The sequence below is a fragment of the Scyliorhinus torazame genome, chromosome 2, assembly GCF_047496885.1.
Source record: "Scyliorhinus torazame isolate Kashiwa2021f chromosome 2, sScyTor2.1, whole genome shotgun sequence".
Classification (NCBI taxonomy): Eukaryota; Metazoa; Chordata; class Chondrichthyes; order Carcharhiniformes; family Scyliorhinidae; genus Scyliorhinus; species Scyliorhinus torazame.
The window spans coordinates 198372813-198390298 of NC_092708.1; the positions used below are offsets into that span (position 1 = coordinate 198372813).

General features: G+C 49.1%; 1 protein-coding gene across 4 annotated transcripts in view; it reads left to right on the forward strand.

Moving 5' to 3' along the window:
• LOC140394997 (uncharacterized) overlaps positions 1-17486 on the forward strand; it is a 403426-nt gene that overhangs the window by 182117 nt on the left and 203823 nt on the right. For all 4 annotated transcript variants that reach the window (XM_072482288.1, XM_072482301.1, XM_072482311.1 and 1 more), the window contains 4 exons: positions 10626-10820; positions 12144-12374; positions 16067-16180; positions 16941-17066. In XM_072482288.1, coding sequence (XP_072338389.1) covers positions 10626-10820; positions 12144-12374; positions 16067-16180; positions 16941-17066 — 666 coding nt within the window. The remainder of the gene's footprint in view (positions 1-10625; positions 10821-12143; positions 12375-16066; positions 16181-16940; positions 17067-17486) is intronic.

Below are 17486 nucleotides of genomic sequence, written 5' to 3' on the forward strand. Positions count from 1 at the left end.
TCGCATCCTCCGCAGGTCAGCAGGGTCGGTGAACATGAGAGCACGTCATCAGCGTAAACCGAAAGGACCACCCCAATGCCCGGCCCGCGCAGAAGCAGTCCCGACAACCTCCTCCGCAGGAGGTGCATGAAAGGCTCCATGCAAATAGAATAAAGTTGGCCAGACAAGGAGCAGCCCTGACGCATTCCTCTCCCAAAGCGAAGGGGCGCCGCCAGGCGTATAGGGATATCAAGCCTCTCGGCGCCCTCCGGGCCGACCTGTGCCAGGTCCTCCCACAATACTCTGCAAGCATCCTCGCTGGATGGATCCGGAGAGAAGATGGCGCTGTAGAAGCTTCGAATTTGGGCCCGAACCGAGGGATCCGTCATCGGCCAGCAGCTTAAGGAGCTGCTGACAAACACCGCGCCTTTTTTCCAGCGAGTAGACGAAGGGGGAGCCGCGGTCCATGCTCGTAAGGATTTTGATCCGCAACCTCACATACACACCCCGGGACCCGACAAGTTGCAGGTCCCGCAGCGCACTCTTCTTCTTTCTGTACACCGACCACAGGGCCGGGTCCTCATTGGGCTGACTGAGACATGACTCCAGATCGAACACCTCCTTCTCCAACTCCTCGACTCTGGATTTCCGCCTCTTTGTCGACCGCCTCGCACGATCCTGATAGAAAGTATGCACGTGAGTCTTGCCCACGTCCCACCATAGCCTCAAGGAGGGGAAGCCTCCCTGATTCCTTCACCAGCTGGTCCAGAAGTGACGAAACGAGCCCAGGAACTACTCGTCCTCCAGCAGCAAGTTGTTAGCGAGACAGGGCTAACCCCGGTCACACGCGACGGTGGTCCGAGCACAGCACCTGCTGCATAGAGGCCATCAGGACACAGGGCAGGTACGCCCTTGAAATGTAGAGGCGGTCGATTCTGGACGCTCCGACCCCAGGCCTCACAAAAGTGAAGACACTGGAGTCAGGATGGAGAGTCCGCCAGATGTCCAGCAAGTCAAAGAACCCGACCAGGTTCCTTAACTTCACCACCGCACGAGAGCTGCACTGGGTACAAAGGCGGTCCTTTGTCCTGAGGGTGCAATTAAAATACCCTCCAGAATGATGCACTCGCCCGCGGCGATGGTGCCAAGGTGAGTGGACACTTGTTTGAAGAAAGGTGTCTGCTGCTGGCCAGCCTGGGGAGCCTAGACATTCACAAATGAAGTACCTCGACCCCCTCACGGACCGTCAGGCTCAGCAAACCGCCTGGCACTGGCTCCTTGACCCCCAAGATCTCTGGCTTAAAATATGGGACCAAGAAGATAGCCACCCTGCCCAATCGTGAGGTTAGGTGACTCATGTAGACCCCCCTCGCCACTCCAGAAGCCATGTGGCTTCTTTGCAGGAAGCACGCCTCGCATACTTCACGTCCTGGAGGACCGAGAAGTTCTGGAACCTGCGGAGTGCATCCCTCCTGTCATTAATTTTTAAATTAAATATTTTTTATTCTCCTTTTCCATATTTTCTCCAAATTTTTCACCCACCACAATAAACAATAATCAGTAACAAATATGTCAATCCCCATATCAATAACAACGATCCCATCCTCCCACCAAACCCCAAACATTAGCCCGCATGTTAACACAAACAAATTACAAAAAGGATTCAGGAATCACCCATAGTCACCATTAACACACATAACCATCCTACACAGCCCCCCTCCCCCCAATCCTCCCACCCACCCCCCCAACTAATGTTTGATGTTATCCAATTCTTGCAAGTGCATAATGAATAATGCCCATGAATTGTAGAACCCCTCCATCCTTCCCCTCAGTTCAAATTAAACTTCTCAAGAGTCAAGAATTCCAACCGGTCCCCCCGCCACGCCAGGGCACAGGGTGGAGAGGTTGCTCTCCAACCCATCAGGATCCGCCTTCGGGCGATCAACGAGGCGAAGGCTACAACATCTGCCTCTGCACCGCTTCCAACCCTGGCTGGTCCGACACCCCGAATATGGCCTCCCGGGGGCCCGGGTCCAGTTTCATGTGCACCACTTTAGAGATTACCCTAAAAACCTCCTTCCAGTAATCATCCAGCTTTAGCCAGGACCAAAACATATGAACGTGATTAGCGCCCCCCCCCCCCCCCCCCCCCCCCCCCGCAATGTTCACACACATCTTTAACATAGGCGCGGGAAGACTGGATGAGCAGCGTCATGTCCGACCACCAGTCGAGGGTTAGCTGCACTCGGTTTCGACGACCGTGGTTTGCACGCAAAAAATACTGGAGTTCCCCTCGAGGGAGTCTACCGCTCCCTTGCAGATGGACTCAAAATCATCCCCCATGCCCCCCTTCGAGCAGCCGTCCTCGTCTGAGCAGTCGCCGTCTGGGACCGAGGCCTCCGCCACACTCGCGGTCCCACCCACCAGCCCAGGGTCTGCCTCGATCCCACCCCCTGGATCGTTGACAGACGTGTTCCTCGCAGACTCCTCCAATTGTATCAGGCCAGAGGGAGGTGGCAGCTCAGACTCCCCCTCCTCTTGCGACGCCAGGCCATCGGATAGACCCGGGGACAGTTCCGGAAAAAGCTCCGGGATGGGGATTGGGACTCCCGTTGTCGGAGGCTGGGATGGAGAAGGGGGGGCCTCCACGCCATCACCGCCCAATGACTCTGAGGTCAGGGAGCCGACATAGCCCTATGGCGTTGCAAAAAGGAACGCCTCTAGGGTTCAAAATAGCATTGGGCAGAACGAGCCCTCGGGGGTCTCGCTCGCACCCGCCCCGAGGCGTCCTGCTGGGGGGGCTGCGACAGCTCGGGAGTTGAAAGGTGATGGACTTTGTCTAATCTGTTCCAGGGAAGTGGTGTAATGTCAAGGGACAGGGGTCGGGCACCACTCTCTCTGCACCGGAGGGGGTCATGATGTTTCAATCTCCCACCTCCAAGGAGTGGTGCTACTTGCAGGGGGTGGCCTGCGCCGAAGAAACCTCCATCCTCGCATCGACCCCCCTTCCTTCAACACTCTGCTCCCGGGTTTGAGACGTTGCCGTCTTCCGCGCCGGCCTGGGAGCACACACATCACCACGTCCCCCCTTGCTGACCCGCGGCAAAATGATGCCGGACCCAGTACCCGACGCTGAGGCGTCAATGGGCCCAGGATGAGCTGGAGTGTGCGCGGTGGCCCCCCCCAGGCCGGAGTTCTGGGGTGCAGGGGTCTCCAGGCTGATGGGATTGAGGTATGTGGAGCCGATCCCCGCCTTGCCTTCTTTCGGGCCTTGAGGCCTGGTGGATGCCCTCCTTCCTCCACACCGGCAGCCGATTGGCCTGTAAGCGCTGGCACGGTGTCCCCCTGTGGGGCGTGGGTGGTAATGCCAATGAAGGGAGAGGGGGCGGCTGAGCCAACCGCAGCCGCCTTGGTGTCTATGGGTGGCTTTGGAGGCGGGGCGGTTCTTCCCCATATGCCCCATCTTCTTGCAGGCATGGCACCTCATGCCATCCGCAGACCAGAAAATGTGGCAGGACCACCCGGCTAACACTCCTGACCATGCAACTAAACCACCCACCCACCTGATTGACGCCCAACCACCTGCCTATCCCCACTAACTGCATCCCATCTCAACAGGACTATCCTCCACGACGCAACTGCACCCCTGACCTGAGCAGGGGTGATGTCCCGTCCTGATTAACACCGCTAAACAATCTGACTAATCCCAACCCAAATGTCCCTTGACCCAACTCAACTAAAACCCAACCCAAACAGACTACTTCCTGCCATCTCAACCTGACTTCCTACCTAAGGACCTTCCAATTCACTTTCTAAGCTTGCCCACTTCACCTACTGTGGTAAACCACTGTAGTATATTATATGTATTGTGGTAAACTGCTACTGTATTACATGAAATGTGGTAAACCACTGCCTGATGGCTCCGCCTCCCCTCGGACTTGGTATAAAGGTGGCTGATCTCCGGCTCTGCCCCAGTTCGGGATCAGAGGCCAGGAGGCTTTCTGTTTAGCTTATTAAAGCCTCAGTTACGTTCATTACTCGTCTTGTGTTCATTGATGGCACATCACCTACCTCATCCACTCTCAGTTTCTACCCTGTTAAGCCGTTTAAGAATTTTATATATTTCAATGAAATTCCTCTCATTCTCCAGATAATGGTATTTGGACCATGTGCTAGAAATGAGGATTTGGGTGGCTTGCTTTTTCTTGCCTAGTGCACACATGATGGGCCTATTGCCGCTCGTCTGTGCTGGAAATTCTTTTTTTTTTTGCATTGTGACTGATAATTCTGTCCAATATTTCTTGGAGTCTGTTTTGGAGTGGATGGTTTCCAGTCATGGCAAGTCGCTAGACCACTTCAGAGGACAGTTGAGGCAACCTATTGTGTGCCTAGAAGTGTAGCGGTGAGCCATTACCTAATTTCCATCACGCAAACCAGCCTCCCATCCATTGACTCTGTCTATAATTCCCGCTGCCTCAGAAAGGCAGCCAGCATAATTAAGGACTCCACGCACCCCGGACATACTCTCTTCTACCTTCTTCCGTCAGGAAAAAGATACCAAAGTTTGAGGTCACATACCAACCGACTCGAGAACAGCTTCTTCCCTACTGCCATAAGACTTTTGAATGGACCTACCTCGTTTTAAGTTGATCTTTTCTCTACACCTTGCTATAAATGTAACATTATATTCTGCAGTCTCTCCTTCCTTCCCTATGTACGGCACGCATTGTTTGTACAGCATGCAAGAAACAATACTTTTCACTGTATACTAATATACATGACAATAATAAATCAAATCAAATCAAATTTAGTTCACAATCCAGGAGGTTACACAGGCATTTATTTACAATTAGCCACTGTTATGGGCCAGGGATTAGAAAACTCCAAAGTATATCATGGAGTTCACTTGACCTACAACTGTTTATTGATTTTGGTTACCATGAGCACATGGGCCTGTCTTTCAGGTGTTATTCAACAGAGGTCTTAGGCGCTTTTGATCAAAAAAACAAACTTTATTCTACAAATTTATATTTGCATAAACACACACAGTAAGAATTATTATCAACGACAAACATAAAGACCCCACACAACTACAGTACTCTATGTATAACCGTTCATAAATTCCCCCTTTAACTGTTCCAATTTAATGACAAGATCCCATAAACCAAAAACTCCTTTTTACCAAAAATAGCAGGTAACTATAATCATTGGGTTTCTTCCTCGGAATAACTCTTCAAAATTGAAAATAGAGAGACAGGCCAAACTACTTCTCTGTCTGAGTATAGCAGCCAAATGTGAAAACGAAAGTAAAAACTCAGAGCCACAAACCAGCTCCAAACCAAAGCGAAAGTAAAACCAACTCTCAAGGCCACAGCCCAGGCCCATCAGTTGAGGTTTATCTCTCATAAGATTTTCAGGTTGTAAGATATAGGAGCAGAATTAGGGCATTCGGCCCATGAGACTGCTCCGCCATTCTATCATGGTTGATATATTCCTCATCTGTTACCTACAATGCTACAGACCAAGAGCTGGATTGCAAAATAAGCCAGAGCATCTCCTGCCTTGAACACATGACCTAGGAGTAGGAGGAGGCAATTTAGCCTCCCGAGCCGAAACACCCTCAATGTGACAGGGTAGCACGGTAGCACAAGTGGATAGCACTGTGGCTTCACAGCGCCAGGGTCCCAGGTTCCATTCCCCGCTGGGTCACTGTCTGTGTGGAGTCCGCACGTTCTCCCCGTGTCTGCGTGGGTTTCCTCCGGGTGCTCCGGTTTCCTCCCACAGTCCAAAGACGTGCAGGTTAGGTGGATTGGCCATGCTAAATTGCCATTAGCGTCCAAAAAGGTTAGGAGGGGTTATTGGGTTATGGGGATAGGGTGGAAGTGAGGGCGGAAGTGCGTTGGTGCAGAGTTGATGGGCCGAATGGCCTCCTTCTGCACTGTATGTTCTATGTTCTATGACCATGGCTGATCCCAACCTGGCCTCAACTCCACTGTCCTGCCCATCCTCCATAACCTTTCAATCCATTACCAATTAAAAATCTGCCTACCTCCTCCTTAAATTTACTCACTGTACCAGCATCCACCTCACCTTGGGGTAGCAAATTCCACAAAGTTTCTCCTCAAATCTGTTTTAAATTTGCTCCCACTTTTCTAAGATTTTGACCTCTCGTTTAGAATTCCCCACAAGAGGAAGCATCTGCTCCACGTCTACTTTATCCATAACTTTTTGCATCTTGTACAGCTCAAATTGATCTCCCCTCATTCTTCTAAACTCTAGAGAGTATAGGCCTACACTGCTCAATCTCTCTTCGTATGTCAAACCCCTCACCTCTAGAATCAGTCTAATGAGCCTCCTCTGAACTGCCTCCAATGTCACTACACCTTTCCTCAAATAAGGGAACCAAATCTGTGCACGATACTCACCAGTGCAGCATGGTAGCATTGTGGATAGCACAATTGCTTCACAGCTCCAGGGTCCCAGGTTCGATTCCGGCTTGAGTCACTGTCTGTGTGGAGTCTGCACATCCTCCCCCTGTGTGCGTGGGTTTCCTCCGGGTGCTCCGGTTTCCTCCCACAATCCAAAGATGTGCAGGTTAGGTGGATTGGCCATGATAAATTGCCCTTACTGTCCAAAATTGCCCTTAGTATTGCGTGGGATTACTGGGTTATGGGGATAGGGTGGAGGTGTTGACCTTGGGTGGGGTGCTCTTTCCAAGAGCTGGTGCAGACTCGATGGGCCGAATGGCCTCCTTCTGCACTGTAAATTCTATGATAATCTATGATTAATCTAGGACAAAGGTTCGGCACAACATCGTGGGCCGAAGGGCCTGTTCTGTGCTGTATTGTTCTATGTTCTAATGCCTTGTATAGTTGCAACTCCTTACCTTTATACGGGCAGCGTGGTCACACAGTGGTTAGCACAGTCGCTTCACAGTTCCAGGTTCCCAGGTTCGATTCCCGGCTTGGGTCACTGTCTCTGCGGAGTCTGCACGTTCTTCCCGTATCTGCGTGGGTTTCCTCCGGGTGCTCCGCTTTCCTCCCACAGTCCATAGATGTGCAGATTAGATGGACTGGCCATGCTAAATTGCCCTTAGTGCCCCCCAAAAAAGGTTAGGTGGGGTTATTGGGTTGCGGGGATAGGGTGGAGGTGTGGGTAGGTGCTCTTTCCAAGGGCCGATGCAGACTCGATGGGCCAAATGGCCTCCTTCTGCACTGTAAATTCTATGACTCTATGATACACTATTTCTTTACCTATAAATGCCAACATTCCATGTGCCTTCCTTATTGCCTGCTGTACCTGCATGCTTGTTTTCTGTCACTCATGCACGAGGACTCCCAGATCCTTCTCAGCCTCAGGCATGTGGCCACAGCATTCTGCTCAGCCTCCTTGCTTCTGAGGAATAAACTGATTAGAACATAGAACATAGAACAATACAGCGCAGTACAGGCCCTTCAGCCCACAATGTTGCACCGAAACAAAAGCCATCTAACCTACACTATGCCATTATCATCCATATGTTTATCCAATAAACTTTTAAATGCCCTCAATGTTGGCGAGTTCACTACTGTAGCAGGTAGGGCATTCCACGGCCTCACTACTCTTTGCGTAAAGAACCTACCTCTGACCTCTGTCCTATATCTATTACCCCTCAGTTTAAAGTTATGTCCCCTCGTGCCAGCCATATCCATCCGCGGGAGAAGGCTCTCACTGTCCACCCTATCCAACCCCCTGATCATTTTGTATGCCTCTATTAAGTCTCCTCTTAACCTTCTTCTCTCCAATGAAAACAACCTCAAGTCCATCAGCCTTTCCTCATAAGATTTTCCCTCCATACCAGGCAACAACCTGGTAAATCTCCTCTGCACCCTCTCCAAAGCCTCCACGTCCTTCCTATAATGCGGTGACCAGAACTGTACGCAATACTCCAAATGCGGCCGTACCAGAGTTCTGTACAGCTGCAACATGACCTCCTGACTCACGAACTCAATCCCTCTACCAATAAAGGCCAACACTCCATAGGTCTTCTTCACAACCCTATCAACCTGGGTGGCAACTTTCAGGGATCTATGTACATGGACAACTAGATCCCTCTGCTCATCCACACTTTCAAGAACTTTTCCATTAGCCAAATATTCCGCATTCCTGTTATTCCTTCCAAAGTGAATCACCTCACACTTCTCTACATTAAACTCCATTTGCCACCTCTCAGCCCAGCTCTGCAGCTTATCTATATCCCTCTGTAACCTGCTACATCCTTCCACACTATCGACAACACCACCGACTTTAGTATCGTCTGCAAATTTACTCACCCACCCTTCTGCGCCTTCCTCTAGGTCATTGATAAAAATGACAAACAGCAACGGCCCCAGAACAGATCCTTGTGGTACTCCACTTGTAACTGAACTCCATTCTGAACATTTCCCATCAACCACCACCCTCTGTCTTCTTTCAGCTAGCCAATTTCTGATCCACATCTCTAAATCACCCACAATCCCCAGCCTCCGTATTTTCTGCAATAGCCTACCGTGGGGAACCCTATCAAACGCTTTGCTGAAATCCATGTACACCACATCAACTGCTCTACCCTCGTCTATCTGTTCAGTCACCTTCTCAAAGAACTCGATAAGGTTTGTGAGGCATGACCTACCCTTCACAAAGCCATGCTGACTATCCCTGATCATATTATTCCTATCTAGATGATTATAAATCTTGTCTCTTATAATCCCCTCCAAGACTTTACCCACTACAGACGTGAGGCTCACCGGTCTATAGTTGCCGGGGTTGTCTCTGCTCCCCTTTTTGAACAAAGGGACCACATTTGCTCTGGCACTATTCCTCTGGCACTATTCCTGTAGCCAATGATGACATAAAAATCAAAGCCAAAGGTCCAGCAATCTCTTCCCTGGCCTCCAGAGAATCCTAGGATAAATCCCATCAGGTCCCGGGGACTTATCTATTTTCAGCCTGTCCAGAATTGCCAACACCTCTTCCCTACGTACCTCAATGCCATCTATTCTATTAGCCTGGGGCTCAGCATTCTCCTCCACAACATTATCTTTTTCCTGAGTGAATACTGACGAAAAATATTCATTTAGTATCTCGCCTATCTCTTCAGACTCCACACACAACTTCCCATCCCTGTCCTTGACTGGTCCTACTCTTTCCCTAGTCATTCGCTTATTCCTGACATACCTATAGAAAGCTTTTCAGTTTTCCTTGATCCTACCTGCCAAATACTTCTCATGTCCCCTCCTTGCTCGTCTTAGCTCTCTCTTTAGATCCTTCCTCGCTACCTTGTAACTATCCATCGCCCCAACTGAAACTTCACACCTCATCTTCACATAGGCCTCCTTCTTCCTCTTAACAAGAGATTCCACTTCTTTGGTAAACCACGGTTCCCTCGCTCGACGCCTTCCTCCCTGCCTGACCAGTACATACTTATCAAGAACACGCAGTAGCTGATCCTTGAACAAGCTCCACTTATCCAGTGTGCCCAACACTTGCAGCCTACTTCTCCACCTTATCCCCCCCAAGTCACGTCTAATGGCATCATAATTGCCCTTCCCCCAGCTATAACTCTTGCCCTGCGGTGTATACTTATCCCTTTCCATCATTAACGTAAACGTCACCGAATTGTGGTCACTGTCCCCAAAGTGCTCTCCTACCTCCAAATCCAACACCTGGCTTGGTTCATTACCCAAAACCAAATCCAACGTGGCCTCGCCTCTTGTTGGCCTGTCAACATATTGTGTCAGGAAACCCTCCTGCACACACTGTACAAAAAACGACCCATCTAATGTACTCGAACTATATCTTTTCCAGTCAATATTTGGAAAGTTAAAGTCTCCCATAATAACTACCCTGTTACTTTCGCTCTTATCCAGGATCATCCTCGCCATCCTTTCCTCTACATCCCTAGAACTATTTGGAGGCCTATAGAAGACTCCCAACAGTGTGACCTCTCCTTTTATGTTTCTAACCTCAGCCCATACTACCTCGGAAGATGAGTCCCCATCTAGCATCCTCTCCGCCACCGTAATACTGCTCTTGACTAGCAGCGCCACACCTCCCCCTCTTTTGCCTCCTTCTCTGAGCTTACTAAAACACCTAAACCCCGGAACCTGCAACATCCATTCCTGTCCCTGCTCTATCCATGTCTCCGAAATGTCCACATCGAAGTCCCAGGTACCAACCCATGCTGCCAGTTCCCCTACCTTATTTCGTATACTCCTGGCATTGAAGTAGACACGCTTCAAACCACCTACCTGAACACTGGCCCCCTCCTGCGACGTCAAATCTGTGCTCCTGACCTCTATACTCTCATTCTCCCTTATCCTAAAACTACAATCCAGGTTCCCATGCCCCTGCTGCATTAGTTTAAACCCCCCAAAGAGCACTAACAAATCTCCCCCCCAGGATATTTGTGCCCCTCAGGTTCAGATGTAGACCATCCTGTCTGTAGAGGTCCCACCTTCCCCAGAAAGATCCCCAGAGAGATACACAGGTAATGTAGTTTCATATTCTTGTCGTCTAGCTTCATCTGTTGCAGTTTTTGTTGGTCCTGGAGCATTTGCATCTCGGGTGATGGAAATTTCTGAAAAATAAAAGCACAATTCAGCTGCCTCCTTTGTTTTTGAACACAGAAATACTCTGCTGGACCTGATTCTGGGCTGGATTTAGAAAGACGTCCCCAAGCAGGCGTGACAGGCGAGGAGGGTCTCAGAGCAGCTACAATCCCTGTTTATGTAGTAGACACAAAAATTCCTGAGACGTGGAACAGACCACTAGAAACGCAATCTGCGATGGTTCCTGACGTAAAAGCCAAAGAATCTGTACAGGTACAATGCTATTTTCTTTCTTTAACAATCTTCATAGTGTCAGCTGTGACTCGGCTGATACATTCTCGTCTCAGAGTAAAAAGATTTGGTTTCAAGTCCCATTCGGGATTTTCCGACCCCCCCGCCGGGTCGGAGGATCCCCGGGGGGCGGCGTGAATCCCGCCTCGCCGCTCCGACACCAGCTGCCGTATTCTCCGATGCCAGTGTTCGGGCGGGGGCGCTGAGCACGCCACGCTGGTCGGGGGTCGTTGGCAGCGGTCCCCCCGGCAATTCTCCGGGCCCCAATGGGCCGGGCAGCGGTTGGTTTCTGGCCAGTCCCGCCGGCGTGAAATAGACATGGTTCCGCATGGCAGGACCTAGCTGGTAGGCCGGCTGGTGCGATCCTCGGGGGGGGGGGGGGGGGGGGGGGGGGGGGGGGCGCGGGGGGAATCCGGCCCCGTGGGGGTCCCCCATGGTGGCCTGGCCTGTGATCGGGGCCCACCTATCTGCGGGCGGGTCAGTGGCGTGGGGACACTCCTTCCTTCCGTGCCGGCCTCTGTAGGGCTCCGCCATGGTCAGCACGGAGGATGCGTGGAGGATTCCAGAACTTCCGGTTGGCCCGACATCGGAGTGGTTCGCGCCATTTTTTTACGCCACCGTCAGGCCATCGGGGGATTTAGGAGAAACCCCCGATACCGAAAACTCCAGTTTGGTTCTCCAGTGCAGTACTGAGAGTGTGCCTCACTGTCAGGGATACCATCTTTTGGGTGAGAAGTTAAATTCAGGCAGTTAACTTTCTCTTGGTGAGGTACAATAGACCCTATGGCACTACTTCCAAGAGGAGCGGGGAGTTATCCCTGGGATCCCTGCCAATGCTTATCTCTCAATCAATCCCAAAAACACAAATATAACATCAGACAATTCCAGAAATGCTCTGGCAGGATCTGTGGAGAGACAAATAGAGCTAAAGTTTCAGGTCGCGACCTTTCATTTGAATCTCTGTGAAGTGTAGTCACTGTTGTAATGTAGGAAATGGAGCAGCCATTTTGCGGACAGAAAGTTCCCATTGAATTGCGTAACTACTGGAAAAGGAAGAAAATGCGGTGTTGCAGAGAAGGAGCAGGCAACTTAGACAATTTGAGTGGCTCTGTCTGAGGCCAAATGGTTTCCTTCTGTAATTTATGATTCTAATCCCTAATGCAAAATGTGAATTGGACCTCAGTTGCCTGCTCTGTCCCATGCAGACGGCTGCACAAGGTTTAATCTGCATCGTGGGGAGTGGAAATTCCAGAAAAATATTACTACAGTTAAACTTTCTCTTTCTCGCTCTGTTTATCAATCCAGAAGAATTCTGATAACATTGAGAAAATGCTGGATTCGGAAACACCTGTCCCCGCACCTATTACAAGCTGGGACACAGACAGAGACTCAGAGAAACCAAGGAAAAGACCATTGTATCTTATAGACACATACTTCCCAGGGACATGGAGCAAACCACCAGAAATACAAAACGGGAAGGATCTAGTGGAAATAGGAAGTTTTCCATCCGACCAACAAAGAGTATCAGTTACTCAGGTGCAAAAGTTAATTTATTTCCATCTTCCTTTTTTTGTCGTTATCCCCCTTTTCCTGGATGACCTCAATGTTTGTGGGGTTTCAGCCCACTTTGATTCATCACCTCGAGTGATAATTGTTCATGAGTAAGCTTTTACTGTGAGTGTCAACAGGTCACTCAGTCCCTGCTAGTGTCTACATGCAAGTTCTCAGCTAGCACCACTGGATGGTGACCAGGTGGGTTAGTCAAACTGATAGTCTGCACCTCTTCTGTAACCCACGCCATCTGCTAAGAGGCTGGCACCCCTCCAAATGAGGCTGGCTAGCCCAGGAAACTCCAAATCAGATTCTTCAAATTAAAATATGGCTGAGATCAAACTGAAGACCTCCTTGGTGGTGCGAGCTCAGTTCAATAAATCAGTCCAATTGACAGGTTTTCTTGTGCAATGCTGAGGTTTTTGCTGTGCACATGCCATCAATATTGTTAAGGGAGTCACTGTTTTAGGATATTGCAACATAAGGACTTGAGAAAAGTTGAGGTAAGAAAAGACCATTTGAATCATTGGAACTAACCCTCTGGTAACCTGAATGTAACAGAGAAGAATACAGTTATACTTTGAAGGTTTTTAATGCTGTCTCTCTTTTAGCCCATGGGCAGATTGGTCCAAGCTCGTAACACTGGAAGAATGAAATTTTTCCTGAGTTGTAAATGTCACTCCATCATTTTGGGAAGGAGAGAGTGTTAGAAGAAAACTATAGATAGTTGAGATCAGTCATGGGAAATTACTGGATAATATCCTCAGGGACTGTGTGACAAAGCACTTGGATAACATAGAAACATAGCACATAGGAGCAGGAGCAGTCCATTATACATTGCCATGATAAATTGCCCTTAGTGTCCAAAATTGCCCTTAGTGTTGGGTGGGGTTACTGGGTTATGGGGATAGGGTGGAGGTGTTGACCTTGGGTAGGGTGCTCTATCCAAGAGCCAGTGCAGACTCGATGGGCCGAATGGCCTCCTTCTCCACTGTAAATTCTATGATAATCTATGATTCAGCCCTCTGAGCATGCTCCACAATTCAATAAGGTCATTGAACATCTAATGTGGTCTCAACTCCACTTCCTGTTTGCCACCAAAACTCTCAACTCCCTCGTCGTTATAAATTCTCCACTGCTTCCTGGGGACCAGAATTTCACAGGTTAACAACCCTCTGAGAGAAAAATAAAATCTTTATTTATCTTTGCCTTAAAGACGAGACCTCCTGGGTGCGATTCAACTGGTTGTGGGCCCGTTTCGCAGGGTCTTTCCCACAATGCAATGGCATTTCTGTTTTATTTTGGCCTCGGGGAGTTTCTCTCCACCGAGGCAGTTGAGTCATTTCCTGCTGACGAACCCAGCAGGAAAGGCTCCTCAGAGATAGGGGCACCTTTTGTAAGGCCACCCAGTGATGCGCAATCAATTGCACAAAGACGCAGATTGGGTACAACTGTGGCTTGATTGCAGTCAGATGTGTGGCCTCCTGCTGCAGCTGACGAAATGGCAGGGCAATGGAGGTCATGCATATTTATACAGTTCTTAGTGGGCGGAGCCAGCCGGCAGGGGCCACCGGCGAACCTGTAGTGCAGGTCCTACGTTACATCCTCTAATACAGTGGTTCACCACACCCAGATCTCCCCCCCCCACCCCCCTCCCCCACCCCCCCAACTTTCAGGCCACGTACCTTCCCCCATTTACAACCCCTCCCCCCCCACAATCTTGGGGTAGCCCCCAACAACACCCCCTCACCTGCCCTCCACTAGGCTGACCAGGGTGCCTTGGCTCCAGAGGGGGTTCCAGGCCGCCACCCTGCCCTGGCCCTGACCAGCTGGGGGCCTGGGAGATGCTCCCCCAGTTGTCCTGGAAGACCCCACCCCCTCTCCCGAGGTGCCATGTCTGTGTGGAGCAGTACTAAACGGTGGCCTGGCAAGATCTCCCAGGCACCGCCATTAGGTCCTGGACACCGGGAGAATCCTGAGAATACATATTTAAATGAGGGCAAGATCCAGATTGTGACTCTTGCGAGATTCAACAGCCTCATCCCAACACCAAGTCAGGCGCGACGAGGCTGCTGAATCGCACCCACTATTGTAAACTGTACTCCTTATTTTGGACCTCCCCACAGGAGGAAACATCCACCCGGTATCCATACTATCAAGTCCCCTCAGGATGATATTTTTCAATAAGATTACCACTCCAATGGGTATCATCCCATTCTAGTTGTTGGTTCTCTAGAGGGTAAATCTGAAGAATTAATCATGAAAAATAATTGAATGGCAGAGATGTTGAGGTATTTTGTAACGGTGTTCACTGCAGAAGGATTAGCAAACTTCCTGAAAGTATTTGAAGAGCAAGAGGCGAAAGGGGGGGTGGGGGGGAACTTAAATCAGTCACCATCACCAGGGAAAAGATGCTGCGAAACCAACAAATCGAAAGGTTGACAATTCAACTGGATTTGATGGTTTGCATCCTAGGATCTTAAAACAAGTGGCTTCAGAGGGAGTAGAGGCATTGGTTATATTCTTTCAAAATTCCTTAGACAAGTATGAGCTGATCAAAAAGGAGCAGAGAGTAAGGAAAAATGAGTCACTTTTGGGTTGGCGAGCTGTAATTGTGGATCCCCTTGGAGACCCCCACGAGTGTTGTTCCGTCTGGTCCCTGTTTGTGGGGACCAGTACCAAACGGCACTCGCCCGAGGTCTCCGAGGCGAAGGGATTGAATCCTAAAGCCTCAGCTACCTTGGGAATCTACACATTAGAATAAGGTTTACTGTCTCGCTCTAATATGCAGATTTGCTAAAAACTGATCCTGCCCATCGTGGGCGGGATTCCACTTGCCATGTCTCATGAGATTGCATTGAACCTCGAGGCATTGTGAAGCAGGTAGATCCCGGGAGTGGGTTCTCCTGGCTTTCACCGACCACGGTACGCTGCGGCGAGATGCTTTTCCGGCGCACATGGCTGTAAGATCATGCCCAATAAGTCTTACGTTTTGTCATTTTTATTGGTTGGAGTGAATCTGGGAAGGTGATTCCCATATCGGACACACACACCTCTCTCTCCTCTCTCACACACACACATAAATACTCCTCCCTCACACACACACCTCTCTCTCCTCTCTCACCCACACACATAAATACTCCTCTCTCAGACACACACCTCTCTCTCCTCTCTCACACACACACGTAAACACTCCTCTCTCTCACACACACCTCTCTCTCCTCTCTCACACACACACGTAAACACTCCTCTCACACACACACCTCTCTCTCTCCCCTCTCACACACACACGTAAATACTCCTCTCTCACACATACACCCCCCTCTCACACACAAACACTTCTTTCATGCATGTACACACACTCCTCTCCCCTCTCACTCGCGTACTTACACATGCCAAAAATGCTGTCCCACTTTCTTACTGCACTGAGGAGTTCTGCCGAGCAGAGCTTCTCAGTGCAGAAAATGGGCTAAGTGCAGCCTCATCAGGGAGTTCTCCGCTGAGGCCCCGATCTACCCTGATGGGTGTTACATAGCAGGGTGTATTTCAGCGCTCCGAGCGCCGGGAAACACCCAGTTAATCTTGCACGTTACGAGACTCTGTCCCCATTCGGGTAGTTCACGCCCAATATCTGCAGTTTTGCTAAAAATGCTCAATCTTTCTATTTTCCAACGTAGACATTTTCAGACAGTTGGACCAGTCAACATTTAACATCACCAATACCTTTCGAAGAGAGTGAGGATGAGCAAGATGAAAATGTAGAACCCGCCACATCATTCATTACTTTGCAGGTAAATACAAATGTGCACAATCCACGTAACATTCCAGTGCGTTGCAATGGTTGAGTCAGTGCATCAAAGAACGTCTCGTTCATGACTAGTTAAGATTTATTAAATGACAATAACGTGGGTAGAAAACAATACTAATACTACTAACGAACTGTAAACTGTTAACAACTAGAATATGAGAGCTAATACAAAACACTGCTATCCACGACGTCGCCTCACCCAGACTCCTCGAGGTTGCAGTGTCACGTGGTGTAGTTCTACTGCCATCTGCTGGTTGGAGGTCGAACATATTAACATACAGAATTGCTTATGCGTGTCATTACAAACGCCTGGTGAAATCAACTGCAAAGAGACTAACTGGCAGAAAGAGGGCAGTGACGTGTGTTAAAAGTTGCAGGTAGGGACAGAGTGTAATGATTTTCTACATACTCAGTTCATTGGAGTTTATTTGTACTCTGGTGTGATTTTTGAGTTCTTCCTCTTTTGGTGAAGGTTGATTTATTCAAGATGTCTCGATCTACTGCCTTGGGTCATCAAGCAATGTTAAAGGATCACCGGCCTAAAACTTTAAGTCAAATCTTTCCACAGCATTCACACTACTTTGCCCTTGATCAGCAGCTGTCTTGGCTTCATAGGCATGATGCATGAATATGGCCAGGATCTCATTCGTCTGCCTTATTCAGTGGAGGTGGCAGAGCAAATTAATAGAAACGTACATGTAGCATTGTAAGAAATAATCATATCCTTGTTTTTTTCAATATAGAAACAAGCAGGAAGGGATGAGGAACCAGTTTACGCAACAACCACATCTTCAGTCACAACACTGCTTAGTTCAGAAAGTGACTCAGACATGGATGAACTCGATATGAAGGTATTCTCAGGTTATCAGGTAATAACAGAACGTTGCTTATTGTAAACCCAAAACATTGAGAAGGAGATTGAAGGGAAAATCCATTGGCAAATTTCAGACAAATCTTAAAATAATAGAGTAGTAATAGTAGGAAACTTCAATTATCCTAATATAGAGTGGGGAAAATGTAAATGCCAAAGAGGGTGAAGAGAGCCTAAAAAATGATCCGTCCTCCTAACAAGGAATAGAGCAGTACTGCATGTAGTTCTAAGAATTAAATAAGGCAATTATAGAGTGAATTGCAGTGAGAGATCATCTGCGTAATAGTGATCATATCATTTCACTTAAATAGGTCATGGAAAGGGACACAGGACCGGATGTTTTGGATGATGGGGTTTCCCACCTCGCCACCAAAGATTGATGGCGAATACAGTCCTGTCAATACCGGCTGCACAACAG